The sequence below is a fragment of the Triticum dicoccoides genome, chromosome 4A (assembly GCF_002162155.2).
Source record: "Triticum dicoccoides isolate Atlit2015 ecotype Zavitan chromosome 4A, WEW_v2.0, whole genome shotgun sequence".
NCBI lineage: Eukaryota > Viridiplantae > Streptophyta > Magnoliopsida > Poales > Poaceae > Triticum > Triticum dicoccoides.
Window position 1 is genome coordinate 716,128,930 of NC_041386.1, and position 18,992 is coordinate 716,147,921.

The 18,992-nt window shown below is 44.2% G+C and overlaps 1 protein-coding gene across 1 annotated transcript; it reads right to left on the reverse strand.

Moving 5' to 3' along the window:
- Window positions 1-3,561: 3,561 nt before the first annotated feature.
- On the reverse strand, window positions 3,562-6,306 carry LOC119289853 (disease resistance protein RPM1-like). The gene has a single exon (XM_037569054.1). The coding sequence runs from the start codon at window positions 6,304-6,306 to the stop codon at window positions 3,562-3,564; it is 2,745 nt and encodes a 914-aa protein (XP_037424951.1).
- Window positions 6,307-18,992: the final 12,686 nt, after the last annotated feature.

The window sequence follows — 18,992 nt, forward strand, 5'->3', positions numbered from 1 at the left end:
CAAGATTGAGGAGGCCTTAAGTTAAGGTGTGAGTAGGCTTTGTTGTGACTACGTGGGCAGTCCACCCAAATCGCGTCATGCAGTTTTGGGCGTTTGTTCTGATGGAGGAGTGCAGCAACATGTAGATGTAGGGATGGTGGATCCGACATCTCTGCACGGCAAATTTGACAAATTTGACCTATAAACGAAATCAAATCACAGAATGAACTGTCCGTGAAATTGTTTCACGCGGCTGACCCGTGGCGCCTAGCTCTCAGGGGCTGCACTAGTGCAACGCCGGGGAGCTAGGCACTACACTAGTGCAACGCCTAGGAGCTAGGCGCTACACTGCGCCTAGCTCTCAGGCGCTACACACTGGCTTGGTAATTTTCTGAACACACGGGTGCGACGCTGGCCGTGTAGCGCCTATCTCTGAGGCGTTGCACAGTGTAGTGTGGCGCCTTCGTGTCGGGCATCACACAAAAAGGTCAGCCGTGTGAAATAGTTTCACCGATAGTTCATTCTATGATTTGATTTCGTCTATAGGTCAAATTTGTCAAATTTGCCTCTCTGCAAAGTGTCACGTGCAGCAAAGCTATGATGTCACGCACAATCATTTCTATGTACCCATCTATCTTACGTAACCTCACAGTGTCAGAAAATCAGCTGGCGACTTTCCATCATGTTCTTTCTTTTTATGTAGCCTCACAGTGCCAGGAACTGTACGCCGCTGATGAATGAAACTGTCTTCATTTTATCCAGTAATTTGGAAACTAAAGCTTAAAGATTATCAAAATTTCCCGCAAAAACATCCATGTAATTGGCTAAATCAAGCGGCAGTGGAACTCTATGCGACACGCGGCTAAACGCGTATCTACGCAAGGGTCTAGAAGGTCCGCCATGCATGCACCGTAGTCACATCTACATTTCCATGCATATACAACTAATACAATAATCTACTCCCTCCATTCGGAATTATTTATCTCGGAAATGGATGTATTTAGAATTAAAATACATCTAGATACATCCATTTCTGCACAAGTAATTCTGAACGAAGGGAGTACCATGCACAATTGAATAAGCCATGCATAAGAGCATGTACAATGGAATCGAAGCATCACCATGGTACTGCCCCATCGCCTCCAACTAGACCCAGTGAGGTGAGGCCATAGATTAGTTTTCTCTCCTCCATCGCCAAGAGTTGAGGCCACCATTTTGTGGACCTGATATGCTGAGATCATCCTAGGTGGAGAAGTCCATCTCTCGCTTGCTTTCTCAGCTTTTCCCCTCTCCCCTTCCCTTTTCTGTGGTTTCTCTTGTGGAGCAGCAGCCTCCTCTGCAGGCTACGCCATGAGGTTTGGGGCGATCACTTTTTTTCCAACATGGCATCCGAACCTAGGTGGACAATGGGGCAGCAGGTCTGGAGCAGCCCGTTGGCCATGCCCTAAGTCACACCCACGGATCCACCTCCATATAAGTGGCTAATAAAATAATTTAGGAGTACCACACATGCATACGGCCACGCTCTCTCTTGCAGGTATTCACTTAAAAAGAATGTTAACCTCATAATATGCACTCAGCAGGCATGCAGCCGTTTAAAAAAGATTATAATTTTCAAAATCTTTACTTTCCTCCGCACCGTGCAAACAACAACAATAAATATCACGATCAAACAATATCAACCAATTCTTAAGCGACACCATGTATACATTCAAGTTTCATCTTCCCTTTTGAATATCATGAATTACCTACCCTCTTTTTGAGGAAAATACGTATATACATACGAGTACTACCTGTATCCGTCACATGAACAGACAATAAATCCAACGAAAAATTCCTGTGCCACACACAAATAATGTCCCGCATGCATATTCTAAGATGATATACTTGCATGCATGAAGTACATTCAGAATTAAAACCCGAGGCCACACCATGATGATCTAATTTAACAATACTTATTAATGTTTTTTAATCTTCTTGCATTGAGTTGCGCCACTTTAGCCAAAATAAATGATCCCCACTGGAGATGTATCAAACATGTATTTCCATGTTTGGTAGCATGCATCATGTGTGATGGCAGTAAATTTTTCTATCGTATTTTTTCCATATTCATAATTTTACATACAATAATCTTCCATCTTAAAGTAATAGCATTTACTTTAAAAAATAAACACAATGTATGTAACCAAACTGTATAGACGGGCGCGGCGTGCCGCCGCGCTGGCATAGGCTAGTAAGATGGTATTACTTCCAATATGTGAGTATTTGGATGTAATAACGTCTTATATTATGGTACGGAGGGAGTGGTTGTATAGAAAGAAAATAGAATCGTCAAATCAGGGTAAGTTGAGAAGATTGTGAGCGCCAAAGCCAGGATGAACACCAAAGATATGCCCTTTTATCCACCACGGTTCGTAATCTTGGGAGCAGCACCGAAAAGAAGAGCTCCATGTCCGCGCCGTCTCAAGTGTTACCCATGCCAACCCAAGCATATATTTTTCGCTGTCAAGTGGTACTCCCGCAAAAAAAAAAAACCCGCAAAAAAAAAGTGGTACTCTGTCCATCGCTGATTCCCCTTTGATTCGATGTTTTTGCCATGGTCCTCCTTATGAGTAGCGGTTGTACCATATAGTAAGCGGATAGCTAATTCTAGCAACTGACGCATTCAGACAGTAAGTGGCATAATAAACCGCAACTAATTAAGAGGATTGATCTCCCCGGAAACGGCATGCTAATTCATCCCTGGAAATTAAGGACATAGACATACAGGCTTTAATCTAGCAGATATTGGCATGGTGATCCATAAGTAAACAAGGAACGTAATCCAGAAAGGACCAGAGCATAGCAAAGGCTAGCTACAAAGCAGACAAGTATATGTACACTGATAAAACATTTCAAGGATTACCCCAGCTAGCAGCTAAGTTACAGCAGTATCAACTTAAGGCAGCAACAACAACATGACGATGAAAATGAATACCCAAGCATCTTGAATCACAAACAAAGTGCTTTTATTTACCCATAGCTGAAATAGCAGTACATTACATTGTTGAAATAAATAACGTGGAAATCAGTCCGAATAATATGGAAACACAGGTCGCTTGCAGTAAGTGTCGTCTTATCTAAAAGCCAACGTCGGAAATAGTTAGTACGCAATATGATCATACTTGATATGCAAAAACACACGAACAGCGGTAGTAGCAGCAGTGAATTCAGGCAGAAGCAGCAGGAGAAATGAAGCGCTGTACGTGTACGTGGAACTAGCAGTAGTACCACGTCGATCTTGCAAGAAAGAAGCAGAGGAAACCCTGAAGATATGTCGTACACAACAATTGATATGCATCTTCGGATGCATTGACGCCTTGTACCTCTGAAGCCTTTGTTTCCCTTCATCGGCCGGCAGACCAAAACAACGTAAGCGTCTTCCTTCCAGCTGGTGACCTACAAAACCAACATCGCATCGCAACACATCAACATGTGAAAGCCGTAAGATTAGAGATGAGGGAGAAGCTAAATAACCAACATTGGCAGGCGAGTAGTTATTGCAAACATACCTAGGTGCATATTCCCGGACCCGTTGGCAGGTCAATCATGGAGAGTATACCACCAGTTCCCTCGGATAGCAGAACACTGCTCCAGCACAGTTAAGAAGTCACTGCTGATTTGGTCGAATGCTAGGTACTGCAGGGGCATGAGGAACTCAATGCCAGGTGGGACCTCTGTCAAGCTGTTCAGGTTGACTATGAAAAATTCTTCCAGGCTCACCATGGCACCTTGCTGTATCACTAGCCGATTTAGATTAGGCAGGTCTTTCAGAACGAGAATCTTTAGCTTGGGAAACCATCCTGTAAGAAACGCCAGCTGCTCTCCGTCGTATGCTCCGGTCAAACGTAGACGTGTCAAACTTGACAGCCGAGAAAGGGATGGCAGGGGGTCTTCTCTCAGTTGTGAACCATATAGAGACAATACATACAAGTTCTGCCCCCAAACAGTTTGGAAGAGAGGAGACTCGTCCAACGCCCCATTCGCTAGTCGTCCTCTCAAAATTAATTTTTGCAGGTTTGGAAGGCAAACATTCAACTGGAGAACCTCATTCTCATCACTTGCATTCACCTCTAGGAACGACAAATACTGCATTTGAACCAGAGACTCACTGATGCGTTCACAGTAGGTTGCTTTCACATTCCACAACCTCAAGCTTCTCAGTTGCCTCAGCTCCCCTAAATGTCCAAGAGATTTGTCCCGTGCTTCCAGTGCATGTAGGGTCTGCAGGTTTGTTAGATTTCCAAGACCACTAGGGATACGCACACCCCTAGAACATCTCATTCCTCTCTCATCTGGATCAAGTACTCTCTCAGCAAATAAGTGCCTAAGCTTCTTCAGCTTCACAATCCCACTGGGCAACACATGTATGTCACATCCGTAAAGGTCCAATGTAAGCAGATTTGAAAGCCTCTCAATAGACTTTGGGAGCATCTGTATTTTTGAATCACGCAAACTCAAATGGCGAAGATTAAAAAGATCTCCAATAGCAGCTGGAATCTTCTCAATGGACAAACCACGTAACTCTAGTACTGCCATATATCTTGATTCAGTGCATAGCAAAGATATAATGGATGACGGCACGCTATTGTCAAGTGTAATCATTGTACGAAGTTGATGTATACCAGAAATCGGCTGATAATTATCCTTATTTAGCTTGTGGAGTACCAATCGTCTATCCACCCCAAGAGACCCCCCGCATTTATCATCATAAGTAGCACCAAAACAATTCTTACGACATAGGTCCACTGCCAATTCACGTAAGATATCATGCATTCTGAATTTCTTCATCCTACCAAATGTGTTCATCTCAACGAGTTGTAGCATATTTCTATCAACCAACTCCTTTAGATAGAACTCTGCCACTTCTTCTAATGTGCTTTCACCCCTCTCTTCAATGAACCCCTCTGCTGACCATAACCGTGCAAGTTGTTTCCTACGTAAAAGATAGTCTTCTGGAAATAAGCTGCAGTATAGGAAACAACTTTTCAAGTGTGTTGGAAGGTATATGAAGCTCAGATGCAAAACATTCCTTACGTGGTCGAGCCTCGAATTATTAATTAGCTCCCAACTCAATTGGTTATTTATCCTTCTCCATTCTTCCATAGTTTTCTCACGCACACGCAATAGGCTACCAACTGACACAATGGCAAGAGGCAAGCCTTTGCACTTGCTAACTATTTCCTCAGAGAAAGGCTTCAATTCCGCATGGCCGTCATAATTTGCATCTGTTGGAAAGGCTTTCTTACAAAAGAGATCCCATGCCTTGTCTTCAGGTAAAGCTTCCATTGTCAAGATATGTCCTCGAGAAGCAAGTGCAGCAACAACCCCTTCCCTTGTTGTGATTATGACTCTACTTCCTTTGTCATTATGAGGAAGCGCCCTAGACAAGTCATCAAATGCTTCTGGAGTCCAAACATCATCCAGTATGATCAAATACTTCTGTTGCTTTAGAAATTTACTCAATGTCTCTTCAACGCAAGTGATGTCCATAGCAGTAGTGCTGGAAAGAACATTAATGTTATCTTTAAGAAGCTCCTTGGTAATATTCCTCAAGACATCTTCTCTAGAATAAGTTTGAGAGATGGAGACCCAGGCATGGCACTGGAATTTCTCTCTCACTTTCTTGTAAACATTTGCTGCTAGAGCTGTTTTACCAAGTCCTCCCATTCCAAGTAGCGCTACCACAGAGCATTCCTTGCTATCATCTGCCAACCACTTCTCAAGTTTTTCTCTGTTTTCATCCACCCCCACCAGATCTTCATCATCAAGCAAGCGCGAAATGTTCGCTAGATCATTGGCCCTCTTCACAATGTAATTTGAGCTGCTAGTATCCCCATTGTCTATCAGAGTAACCCATCGATTTTTTGTGTCTGATAGGTGTGTAAGATCTCTCTCTATTTCCTTCACCTTGAAATCTATCTGGTTCAAAGAAAGTAGAGCTCTTGGCTTTCTGAACCCTTTCTTTAGGAAAAAGGAAAAACCGAAATCATGTTCTTGACCGACTAGATACAAGTACTCATCCACCATGTCCTCCATCACATGTACTACTTTCTGTACCTCCTCCAACCAACCCTCGTATACTTGATTGTTGCGATTTCGAATATCCATTTGACAGAGAACATCGTGCATTACACGAAGCTCCCTGGCAACACGGGCCATGTTGCCTTGTAGCTCTAGTAGTTGTGTGCCATACTTCGCAAAGTGCACACTAGCCTTGTCTACCACTCCTTTTGCCAAGGCAAATGCGATCTTTTTAATGGCTAGAAGAATCACAATCTCTGCCATTACTTTGAGAGTTGATAATTTCTTGCAGTTGGATAGTGGGCTAGTTGTATATTCTCGTCAATATTATCAGCACGACCACTGCAAAATGATGTAAGTGATGCATTAATTAAACATTTAGTTATTTCTGCTACTACCAAGCACTTGCCAAAACACTTCAAAACTCTCCAACCACATTCGCAATTGAAATAAGCAGAAGTTTTCCCATCAATCATCCTAGAGTCTTATTTTTATATTATTAACCTATCTAATTTTATACCACATATCGAAACAAAACTACTCTTTGAGAAGAATTTCTCAAACTTCGGAGGGTAGATAGTCAACTGCAGCAAACTTCATGTTATTAACTAAAAAGAACCTCTTACACTCAACCAAATGAATGATCATGCATGATTCTCTTCCATATAGTTATATATTAGGTTAAAACGCCCTATATGCTGAAATTTGAACCGAGACAAAGAGGAAGTCAATCGGCCATATCTGCCAGCTGGCCAGTATGCATATTGTACTTTAAGATAGTTGGCTATGTGAAATTTCCATGTAACTTGGTTCCATATTTCCTGAACATCTATCAAAGAAAATGAATAAGAAATCTCCAGATGTATGGGGAAAAAACCAGAGTTGTTGATTAAGCTGCGGAAAAAAGAGATGCATAGCAATCAAAAAAAATTGAATAAGAAAGCAAGGCCATAATGTTATGGTAGTCATTAGGAAGGTATTGGTACATTATACGGTAACTAAAGGCTCTAATTAGCAGGAACCGTTATGTCCACTTTAGGACATTCTCACACAATAAGAATGGTCACTTTAGGAGTCTAGAAATTCCAACATCATGGTAACTTCAATGACACAACATATGTCCATCATGTGCTAAGCATCGCCAGCAAAGAGCACTATCAACAACCATGCGCTACAGATATTGATTCTAGATATTTTATGGAACCAAGGGAAACAATGGATGGCGATTAAAATCTGAGCATACTAATAAGAAGACTAGGCCCGTAAGGGTTCAATTTTTCTGGTTTTTTTGGATTTTTTTTACCGCTATTGTCAACTTGATGCGTGTGACTGGGCTATTCCTGTACGTGGGCTTTTTTTTACTGGGGAAGCCTTTTGCACGTTCTGGTCGGTTGCCGCTTTGACCGAGCTTTCTTGTTTCATCTGTTCGCTTCTTGTTCCTTCTGCGCTCGCCACTATGCTTCTTCTTAGGCGGTTGCCGCTTTTGCCGGGCATTCTAGATCGATCCGGCAGTCTCTCTAGGGAAAAAGATCTGGTTGCCTCTCCCCTATATATGGTCCGTGCAATCCTTTTTTGTCACCCAACAGACAACGCTCCCCACCGCCGCCTCCTGCTGCCGCAACCCCTTCCCCGGCCACCTTCCCTCTCTATGCCTCTCCTCCACCTGCGCTCGGTCACAGGGAGGGGTGGCGCGGAACTCGGGCCGCAGCGGCATACCGGCCCGTTGATGTCCTTGCGCGTCGAACCTATGCCTACCGTTGGGCAGTGGGGTTTGTAGTGCGGGTGAAATCCTTGCCGGTTCTTCCGGCTCCGATACGGTGACACCTATGTGTGCCGCATTCCTGCCTGGAGAGTGTCGGTGGTATCCACCCCCACTCCCTTTCGCATGCCGGGGAAACCCTAGGACATGTCCGGGCAGCAGCATCGTCGTGTCACATTCCTTCTTGGAGGTGCTGCTTGGTACGCGGCGGATAGGAGCCTTGGACTGTGGTGGGTCGAATCCGGAGGGCGCAGCGGTGGCGGGTCATCCGCGCTTTATCGAGCTGCCGTTGTTGGCATTTGTTTCTTTTTCTTTGTTCTTTCTCTTTTCTTTTGGGCTTGATGTGCTACTCGCCCCAACAATTGATATGTGATCGGTGTTGGTTGCTTTGTACTACAAAGCGGGTGGAACCCTTTTTCGATAAAACAGAGACCCCCTGCTTGGCTGGTCTTGTTGTAATTGAAGCTGAATCATATAGATCCAGAAGTCTCATGGAGTCATGGGTATGACTAAGAGTGTGCTATCTTGTTCTTAATTAAAGGTAGTTGGCTTTGATCTTTCCTTCTTGATCCTTTTACCCATTAAAACCAGATAACAACCACCATACCTGGATCATAATGCAAAGGAAACTTCTATCTTTCATGGACCCTTTTTTCCGAAACGGGCTACTCCCCTTTCCATTACTTTCATGGAAATACAACTTTTGTACAGCAAAAAGAAAATCATGTACCAGGCTAACCACAATATTGACAAAGAAATCCAAAATAAGGGCAACAGACCTACCTCGAAATGGCTGTAGATCCAGCCAGGTTTGGATCTCTGGCGACGTTGTGCAGTTCCAATCGACCTAGGTGAACTCCGTGTGCAATTCAGAACACCAAACCATTAGGATTGCCCTATTTAGGTCTATGGAGACTGATTGTGCACTTCAGAGTCTGAAATCAACAGAACATTGTGATGGCTTGTTGAGTGGGAAACACTAGCGTTGTTGAAGGCTGAAGCCAACATGAACCGGACGAAGCAGTTGCAGTCCTCATGTGTTTATGAGAACTTAACATTCCTCTTGCTTCTCTCACCAAGCCTTGATTTTGCCAATCTACGTTTTAGAAACATGGCGTGGCTATCTATGTGCGGATTAAGCAAGGAGTAACATATCTTCTCACCTGTCGCCACTGAAAGTTTTGCTAACTAGACAAGTTGGTATATTTCCAATAATCAATCATGATAGTTGATGTTTGCAGGCATGGTTGATATGGTCAACCTGGCCTCATAGAGAGTTGTTAACAGGTAAAGCGATACAAAACGCGGCACTCAAGAGGATGCTGGATTTGGATCATGTTGAGGACCGGTGGTCATTACTAAGGTGGTTGGTATGGACAATCTGATGGAGACCTGTTAACTGGTAAAGCGATACAAAATGAGGCACTCAAATGCTGAATTTGGATCATTGTTCAGGGTGGGCGATCACTACTAAAATAGTTGATATGGACAACCTGATGGAGACATGCTAACAGGTTAAGCCATACACAATGCGAAGCTCAATATGCTTAAATTTGGTCCATTTTTCAGGGATATGGATGACCTGTTAACAGGTTAAGCGATATAAAATGAAAAACTCAAAATGCTTAAATTTGGTCCAATTTTCAGGGTTGGTAATCAACTACTCCCTCCGTCTGAAAATACTTGTCATCAAAATGGATAAAAGAGGATGTATCTAGAACTAATATACGTCTTAGATACATCCTATTTTATTCATTTTGATGACAAGTATTTAGAAACGGAGGGAGTACATACTAAATGCTGAAATGCGCAAAGAAAAAACAAATCTTGAAATTGTGCCACTGAAAATATTTGACGCCCAGTAGAAAAAGGGGATCGATAGCATCCGACTCGTTTTATTGAGTCAAATCAATTTCCAACCCCTCCTCCTCCCACCCCAGCCGCTCCTCCTCCCAACCCTAGCCGCCCCTCCCCCCCTCCCCCCCAATCTTCCCTTCCTCGCCGCCGCCCGGCAAGCCCGGGGCACCAAGGATGGTGGCGGCGGGGCCTCGGTTGCCCTGCATCTGCGTGGGGAACCCCGAATCTGGAGCGGCGGCTCCATTGGCAAGGCACGGCCGGCTAGCAGTCATGCGGCGGTGGATCTGGTGTCCCGACCACGCGAGCGGCGGGATCCGGTGGTCGTTGGCGGCCGGCGGCGGCTTCTGCGGCGGTCGGTGCACGCGATCTGGCGCCTCCCCTCCTCCTCTATTCGGCGTGCGGGCCAGCCTGGTCGGGCCGCGCTCCCTCTTGGTCGCCGGCTCTGTACAGGAGGCGCTGCTGGTGGCGGGGATCTAACTCGGGCGAAATCCCTGGCCGGCCATGACCGCCCGCGCCGACGGCGACGCCTGAGGGCGCCATTCCACTCCTTGGAGGCGTCGGTATGGACTGATCTCCTCACTTCACCTTTCCCTAGGTCTTCCGGGCGAAAGCCCTAATTTTGTTGGGCGGCGGCGGCGCTCACGGCGCCGTTCCCTTCTTGAAGGTGCCGCTCTAAGAACCTTAGGGTTGGGTGGCGCTTGTGGGTGGTGGGGGGCGGGGGTGGTGCGGCCCTATCCTAGCATGGATTTACGTCCATTGCTTGGAGATGGACTCGCGTAGGTGGAGCTCCTCGGCTGGCGTCCTGGTGGCGTCAATGGCGGAGGATCTGCCAAAGTTGTCACCTCAATCTGCTTTGAAGATGGACCGGTGGAAGATGGCGGCGACGACACATGTGAGTGCGTCGGACCGGTTTGAGCCCTGGACCCGGCAGATGGCTTGGTCGTGGCCTCCGGCTTTAGATGTTAGGCTTAGGTGAGAGGTCTGGGTATGTGGCCCAGCTTGCACCCCTTCATCATTTGAATAGGAGTAGCGGCAGATGTTGCCAAGATGGCGGATTCAGGCATATTGTTGTTCTACTTTGTAAGGTCCTCGAGAATAATCAATAAAATGGCCGCATGCATCTTCCAGATGCAGAGACCGGGGGTCATCCTCCGTTTTCAAAAAAGATAAAAAAAAAATCAATTTCCCTTGGATAACGCCGTGAATCGACGCCAGCAGCTCAAAAATTAGATTCGGATCAGATCTAGTGACCATTAGAAGCCGGTCCTACGGAGAAGACAAGAATTTCCTGGGTATCTCCGAGTTCGATTTCGCTACAAGGGAGAGGGAAGCTGGAGGCTGGATGGCTTACCTCGTTGTCGCCGTCCCGGGTGCTACTTGGCGGGCGGCCACAGCCAGGCAGTGAGGAGGGAGTTTGGTCGGGCAGCGCCTGGTGGTGGTGGAGGTGGTGAGCTTGGCCGGAGACGAAGCATTTTCCTATCCTAATCCTCCCGGCGGTGAAGCCGTTTGCGCTCTCCACTTTTCTATCCTTTTCCGTCTGTTCGCTCCCGCTGCGCTCGAAACCCAAACTCCGCTTCGTTTTTTTCCTTTTGTTCTCTTTGTGATTTACTTAGCTGGTGGGCCGAAGACGAGGGCGGCCCAGCTCAGAGACCGATTAGCTGCTGGTGGACCGGGAACGGGGAGCTCCTATACGGCGCTGCAGGCGCCCGTTCACGCTCTGGCGCCTGCAGCGCCCCGCACTGGGCCGGCCCACGAAGACGTGCAGACCCGCGAACGGAAAAAACTCGAAAAAAAATGGGGGAAAAAGTTGCGTTGCACAGGTTTCGAACTCCCCACATAGTGCTAACGCACAGGTACCACCATCCAAACGAACTACTTGCCTTCTGTGGTTAGTAACAGAGGCAAATGCCTAATAACAAGTACGCAGCGCTATATATATTGAACTGAACCATTCATCTACTGTACCACTTAATTCTTTTGAATTATTTGGGAAAAGAAAAAAAGTTCACAAAACTAAAAATAGTTCATTGATTTTTAAAGTAAGTTCATCGATTTTGCAATAAAGTTCATCAAATTTGGAAAATGTTCATAGATTTTTGAAAAGAAAAAACTTAAATTTGGAAGATTTTCATTGAATTTGACAAAGGTTAATCAATTTTGATAAAAAGTTCAGCGGTTTTGAAATACGTTCATCGAATTTGAAATTGATATTCAAAAAAAGTTCAGTGATTTTTGAAAAAAGTTTATCAAATTTCAAATAAAAGTTCATCAAACCAAAAAAAGTTCATTGACTTTAAAAAAAGGTCACTGAATTTAAAAAAAAGTTCAACATATTTTAAAAATGTTCAACGATTTTGAAAAAGTTCATCTATTTTCATAAAAGTTCATTGAATTTGAAAAAGTTCACGAATTTGGAAAAAAGAGTTCATCGAATTTGAAAAAAAAGTTCATCAAATTTAAAAAAAGTTCATCGTTTTTGCAAAATAGTTCATCGATTTTTTTAACACGAAATCCTTTTAAAAATCACACATTAAAAAAAGGAAAAAGGAAAAACGGAATAAAACCGTCCGTAAACTAAACCGCAAACCGGGGAAAACCATTTTGGGAAGGTTCAACAAACTAGAAAAAAGTTCATCGAATTTAAAAAGAGTTCATTGATTTTGAAAAAAGTTTATCGATTTTGAAAAAAAGTTCATCCCTTTGAAAAAAGTTCATCAAAATTGAAAAAAAGTTCATAAAACTGAAAAAGGATCGAGAACTTGAAAAATAATAATCCGCGCATTTAAGAAAACAAAAAAAAGAAAAAGAAAAACCGAGTACACCGTCCAGAACAGTAGCAAACTGGAAAAACCTGGAGAAGAAGAATAAAAAAAAAGCAAAGAAGAAACAAATCACGTGTGCTATGGTGGTCTAGTGGTTCAAAGGGAAGAGAATAAACCGTGTCTTCTTCGTAGCGTTGAGGTCACGTGTTCGATCCCCAGGGAAGCACCTTTTTTTGTTTCTTTAAAAAGACAAAACGAAGGCAAACTGGGCCGGCCCCAAAGCACTGCGAGCGGGAGGTGCTGCAGGCGCCGGTTTGCAAAATTGCCTATAACCGGCGCCTGTGGCGCTAAATAGGATTCCCCCCGGGAGCGAGCATACCACTCGGTTGGACGTTCCAACGTGGACCAGCTACGCGCTCATGGGCCAGCCATGCTAGCTAACCTGGCAAATCTCTACTCCTAATGTCTCAGTCCGCACGTCGTTCGTTCGTTCGTCCGCTCACACCCCTTCGCATGACCTCCCCACTTTCATCGATTTTTATCTATCAAACCCCACCTCTCGATTCCCTCACCGGTTTTCTTTTCCAGTCAAACCCGGTTGAAAAAACCAGCGACCTTGGTCCCGTCCCCAGCTCGTCCCGTCCCCCGCGTAGCCCGCGACTGGTGACACAGGGGAAAACCGCGCCGCCACCCAAGGCCCGCTACGCCCCCACCGCTCCCCGCAACGCCGCTGCCGGAGGGCTGGCCGGCGAAGCCGCGCCACGCCCAGGGACGGCGGCGGTGGGGTGGTTCCGTCTCTCTACCTCTTGCTAGAGTCCCCACCCCACCATACCTCGATCTGGCCGGGAGCCCCTCCACCACCATCCCCGCCCCTCCCGCACCTTCCTCGTCTCTGGTGATGGAGTTCGTCCCCGGATCCATGACGACGGCGCCCCGGTGACTCCCCCATGTACAGTCTGGCTGCTGCGTCCTCCGGCCCGGCGTGGCCGCCTCCTCCCTTGGTAGCGCGGGCTTGGTCTTGCTCCTCCCCTGGCCGCATCCTCCCTCGGCAACACTCCCTCTTCATGTTGCATTGTTGCTGGTGGTGGTTGGGCCTGGTCACTTGATACATGTCTGATTGATGAACTTAATATTGCAACCTTTCACATCTTTAGGTTCTGGAAGTTAGATTAGCCTGGCTTGGATGTGCATACTCGCCTGGTCAATATGATTTCCTGATTTGAGCATATGTTGTGTGTTGCAGGTCCTTGAGTTTGGGTATGGCAACTCGGGACACGAGGTGGAGCTTCTGCGGTAGGGCGTCCCCATCACCTGCATCGACCTCTCGTTGGTTGGCTTCAAGAGTATGTGTGACCGGCCATTAAGCTTGTTTTGATGCCCTTTGATATTCTAAGAAGGTCTTAGCCTTTCCAGATTCATCAACACAGCTCAGTATGTGGAGCAGGAAAAGGTGTACGTGGGATATAGATAACTAAGGACGCCAAGGTCTACAGTATCCTACTCTACTATGGAGAATAATTTTTTAAGGGTCTGCTATGGAGAATAATTAACAGGTATACAGTATGTGCATACGGTTGTCTTTATTTCTTTCGTATGCACATCAAAGTGGCTCGTTCGAGCCAGGTATTTTAGAAAAAATCAAAAGGGATGTTTCAATGTTTCAAACAAATTAAATTTTGTATGAAATATGGAAGTGGCCCTATATTCTCTCACCTGCTCGTGGATGAAATATGCTCTATTTCAGGTATGTTGGCCTTGCTAAGTTCTAATGACTCTTTTTACTTTGTTCTTTTTCTGGATGGTATTATCAATAAGCCTTATTTCTGAACTTCCTTCAAACTGAATAGACCTTGTTACAAACAGTTTTATTTCCCTTTGTGAAGTAAAAAAATATTTACAATATTTGGATTGCGGATCAGTGATGCAGAATCTAACCATTGATTTTGGAGAAAACAAAGACGAGAAATTCATAACTATTTTTGTGAGTTTTAATTTGTTTCACCCTTTCCTCTTTAAAAAGAATGCACAACGTAACACATTTGTTAATTTTCTCCGGCAGTCATTCATGCACTCTTATAGGTTCTTCTACCTTATAGATCTTCACTATATGCTACTCCTTAATGTCGTTTATCCTCTTCGTAGTTCCCTTTACTTTCCAAACGTGTTCTTCTTGAACAGTTGACCGATGAGAGTTCAGACCAAGAATGCATGATCAAACTGAGTGATATTCCCAGCTGCAGCCTCTTTTCAGATCCGACACGGTACCACCTGCTCCTTGCCACACTATGCATCCGGTCTGTTCAATGTACGAAGAAGTACACATGCCAACACCATGAGAGGGCACACTTATGTCCTTCGGCAGGGATGGATGCACCACTACTTAGTGTCATGGTGTGGCTATCTCGTTATTTTGTTCCACCTCAAGCCTTTCTGGAGTGTCAACATGAGTGCTTCAGATTCTGCAGTAATCGAGCGGCTGGGAAATTTGATAGCAGATTGTTATGTCGGCTAGCTCACATAATGTAGCAAAAATTGACACATAAAGTAGCAGCAATTGACACTAATTTGGTCATATAATCAATTGTTTTCTTGCGAATACATAATCCAATTGTGCCTAGGAAGTGTACCCTAAAATTCTACAAGAACCGAGTACTACCTGCCCTAATGTTTTCCAGCTGTATAAGCTTTGTGAGTTCTTGAGATCTTCCTCGTTTTAGCTAATTCGGTGTTCTGTATAGCAATGATTTTGCGGAGATATTGGATGTTAACTTATTCATATCCTCATCCTAAAGATCATATGAGAAGTACCTGATAGAATTGTGCCTAGGAAGTGTACCCTAAAATTCTAGAAGAACCGAGTACTACCTGCCCTTTTAAAGAAACATGTAATCATTATAGATTGTCGAAATGGCACATTTCTTATTTTTAGTATTTAGGCTGTAAATGCTCAATTCTGACATGTTTCGTGCATTTCCTACCATGCAGGTTGTTGACTAACAAAATTTGTCTATTGGGTTTCCAACAGGTTGGAGACTGATCTTTAAATTCTGAGGTGGAGAGTCAATTATGATGCATTATAGACAACAGATCCAATTCTCAAAATGGGTCAATTGCTTGTCCAAAGAATGAGAGCCAACAGTGGATGGTTCATTTCTCTTCACCCAAGGTATTAATAATTATTTCAACTGAAATTTTGTGGTTACTATGCAGTACAAGTGAACTTTCTTCACACATAAGCCATGAAATATTTGAGCCTGACATGCTCACCTTCTCGGGATGCTACTTTGGGGGTGGCAAATCGAGTTAATTGAACTAGGTGAAATATGTAAGAGCTGGAAAAAACTGATGTAAGAGACCACTACTCATTCGTGGTCATTAGAAGTATGGTCATCTCAGGTTTTTACAGTTACACCGTTACAGTTTAACTTGTGAGCAGGAAAGTTACACTGATAGAGAATGTCGGCATTGTAAATACCCTCTTAACAATTTAAGAAGTAGGCTTCATGATCTAGGCATTTGGGTTTGGGAAGGACGCCCATATCTTGCGTCGGAAGATGTATATGGAGCATCAAAGACATTAGCACCCGGGATAGGCATTGGGGATTAATTCTAAGACATTAGTGATACATATGTTACATTCAGATAAATATTTTACTTTTCCCAGGGAGAGAATTATGAAAGCTTTAGTCTTGTGATCAAAGTAGATATTGCCTTAATATTTAAGTCAATTAGAAATCAAATATTACTATTCATACATTTTGTTAAGATGTCACAATGTATACCATATCACTATTGCTGGATCAAGGTTGTCAGCCGGTCCGGCTGATGAGAGGCACCGGATGAAGATGAGAGAGACATCGAGAATGGAGAGTGTGTCCAACTATTCTCTCATATCCACAGACATGGAAGACCTCATTGGGAAAGCTGCTTGAGGGGGCATGCTGCCAGGGGGTTTGCGCTCAGATAGGCTGGATGTGGTTTGTCGTCGATTGGCAGTGGAGAAAAGTTGTGTGCGGGGTGTCCACTGAAGAAACTTTGTTTTAAGTAGCAGGTCATGATTATTCACAGTACTTATGTGCTACAATTAAATTTGTTCATCACAAGCCACCTCCAATAGTCCAATAATTCTTATATTTAGATCATTCTAAGCCATTTACGGACATTACCATGAATATGTTCAGTGTAACATGTAGCATAATAAAATTGGAGAAGACTAAGGAATGGCGAATTTTAGTTAATTATGCGGGCCTAGGGTTTTCTAACTCAGAGCAAAGTCAGGGAATCCATCATTGAAAGTTTGGCTTCGAACCAAACATGCCGTCAGACTTTCAGGCCATGGGCTCGGTAAATTGGGCTCGGTAAATCGAGAACGATAGACGCCTTCAACTTTCCAGCCATGGCCTCGCTAGATCGAGAGAGAGGAAGAGAGCAGTCGAGGGCGGCGGCGGCTCAGGAGCATGAGCGCGGCGGTGGCCACGGACCATGAGCGAGCATGGAGCGGGAACAAGAGGCAGGATGCGGAAGCTGGAGCATCATCCGTGGTGTGATACTGTGCAGCGGTCGTCCGAGGTGTCGTGGAGGCGGAGCGAGGCCGTTCGGATTGAAGACAGGCAGCGTATGATGGCAATGCTGGGGGGCTACGATGGTGGGGTAGTGCAGATGGAGGCGTTGGGACGGGCTAGCGAGGTGAAGAAGACTGGGTCGAGAGCAGCTGCGGTGCGTGCATGCGTCCCGACCATTGTTTTGTGACCAGCCTAATTTGAATCAACAAGGAGAATGATATTGCAAGGCTTGAAATTTTAGACTCACTTTCTATGCCAAGCTTAAAATTTGATATGCCTTATGCTTATATATGCAACCAGTAATTTGTTTTAAATGCCCGTGGCAACGCACGGGCATTCTACTAGTCAGGTCTAAACAAGCATTCATTGGCCTAGCTTAACCAGTGAAATCTCTCTCTTTTTTTTTCTCCTCCTCCCTTGCGCAAAGATCTTTGTTTTTTATTCTTACTAGTAAGTTTGCAAAACGGCTTCGTTCCAAATCTTCTATCCCTTTCGACTACTCTACATTGTAAATTGTAAAATAATTAAAATGATACATGCTGCATTTGAAAGAGTCTCACAGAACGTAGTTCAAAACTGTCTCATGAAATAAATGTCTCCCTTTTTGTACAATTACAATTTCTCAAGGGAAAACCACACACTTTCTGGAACAAGTATATCTTGCAATGTCAGTTTGATGTTCAGGGTAATAGCAGACCCTTGTTTTCCACACTGAGTTAGCTGCAATCTCAGAACCAGAGCAACAAACAATCATATACATTAACCAGACAAGTCGAATCGTCTAATGCACAGCCAGACAATTTGTATAATCGAGTAATGTTGCACGTGCGTGAGTAATGTTGCCATACTTTCATTGATAAAAACAAATTAGTTAAAACTCATTGACAACAAAGAACATGCTTCTTGCAAGATAAAAAAAATGGTAAATCTATTCTGATTCTGGTATGATAATTGGCAAGAGCCCTCTCTGGATCAGCAGTTTTTGAGAACTGCACGCTTTTGCTACCAATACTCAAGTTTCCGCAGAAAACTTCTTCACCATGGCTAATTTAAAGGAGCATATATTCTTGTCCAATTACTTTAGATAATTCCAACTACAAAGCACCTGCGGTGTACCTGACAAATATAGTGGAAATCTCAGTTTAGCACGTATGGCCTGACCTCAGTTAATTTCGAGAGAATGAAATTCATTGTTCATTTTCCATAGCAGAAACATGACGTCTACTTACGTCAGAATTCCAACTGGACAGCTAGTTCATGCTGACACGAGATACGATTGCTGGAAACTTGGGCACAAATTATGAACAGAAGCATGAAAACTAAGGTGCCAAAACAAACTGCCAGCCTAGCCTAACAAATCGGCAAGAGAAATGAAGAAGAAAGCAGAGGCTAAGATCCTGATGCTGTAGCGCTGCTCTGTATGAGATAAGCTTTTTGATCTGCCATACATGAATTCTGTGCTTGCTGCGTGTTGGAGCCGCCTGGGAATGTTCAGCTTCAGAGATACGTATTCGGTAGTATGTCCATTCCTTTCTTCTCTTCACCTTCATTTTGTTGGCTTCGGCTAACCCTTCTGTAGAAACTCTTGACTCCATCAATGATATTGGAGGAATACCCTTTGTTAACAAATCAGGATACTGTAGGCTCCGAAACTTTTGTATCAATCAATGTATTGCAAATAAAGGACGTAATCCGGGAAGGAAACAGCAGCGACCAAAGGCACTAACCAATTGACAATAAGAATGAATACCAGAGCATTATTGATTTTTTTTATTTTTTTATTTTTTGATGAAATGTAGCAGCACTACATTTCATTCATTAAGAGGAGGAACTGACAGAGCCAGGAAATTACAAGAGAGTACAAAGGTAGAGCATAAACATATCACATCACCTAACATAGTGAAAGAGAAAAGAGAAAATTGCGCTGAGGTAACAACAGGGCAAGCGCCAAAAAGAAAAAGAAACAGAGGACCATCATTTTCCACCGTCGTCGACACTGCGCGTGCGCCG

What these genes read in the sequence shown, in the direction of transcription:
- LOC119289853 (XM_037569054.1), bottom strand. Translation starts at nt 6,306, where the DNA reads ATGGCAGAGATTGTGATTCTTCTAGCCATTAAAAAGATCGCATTTGCC.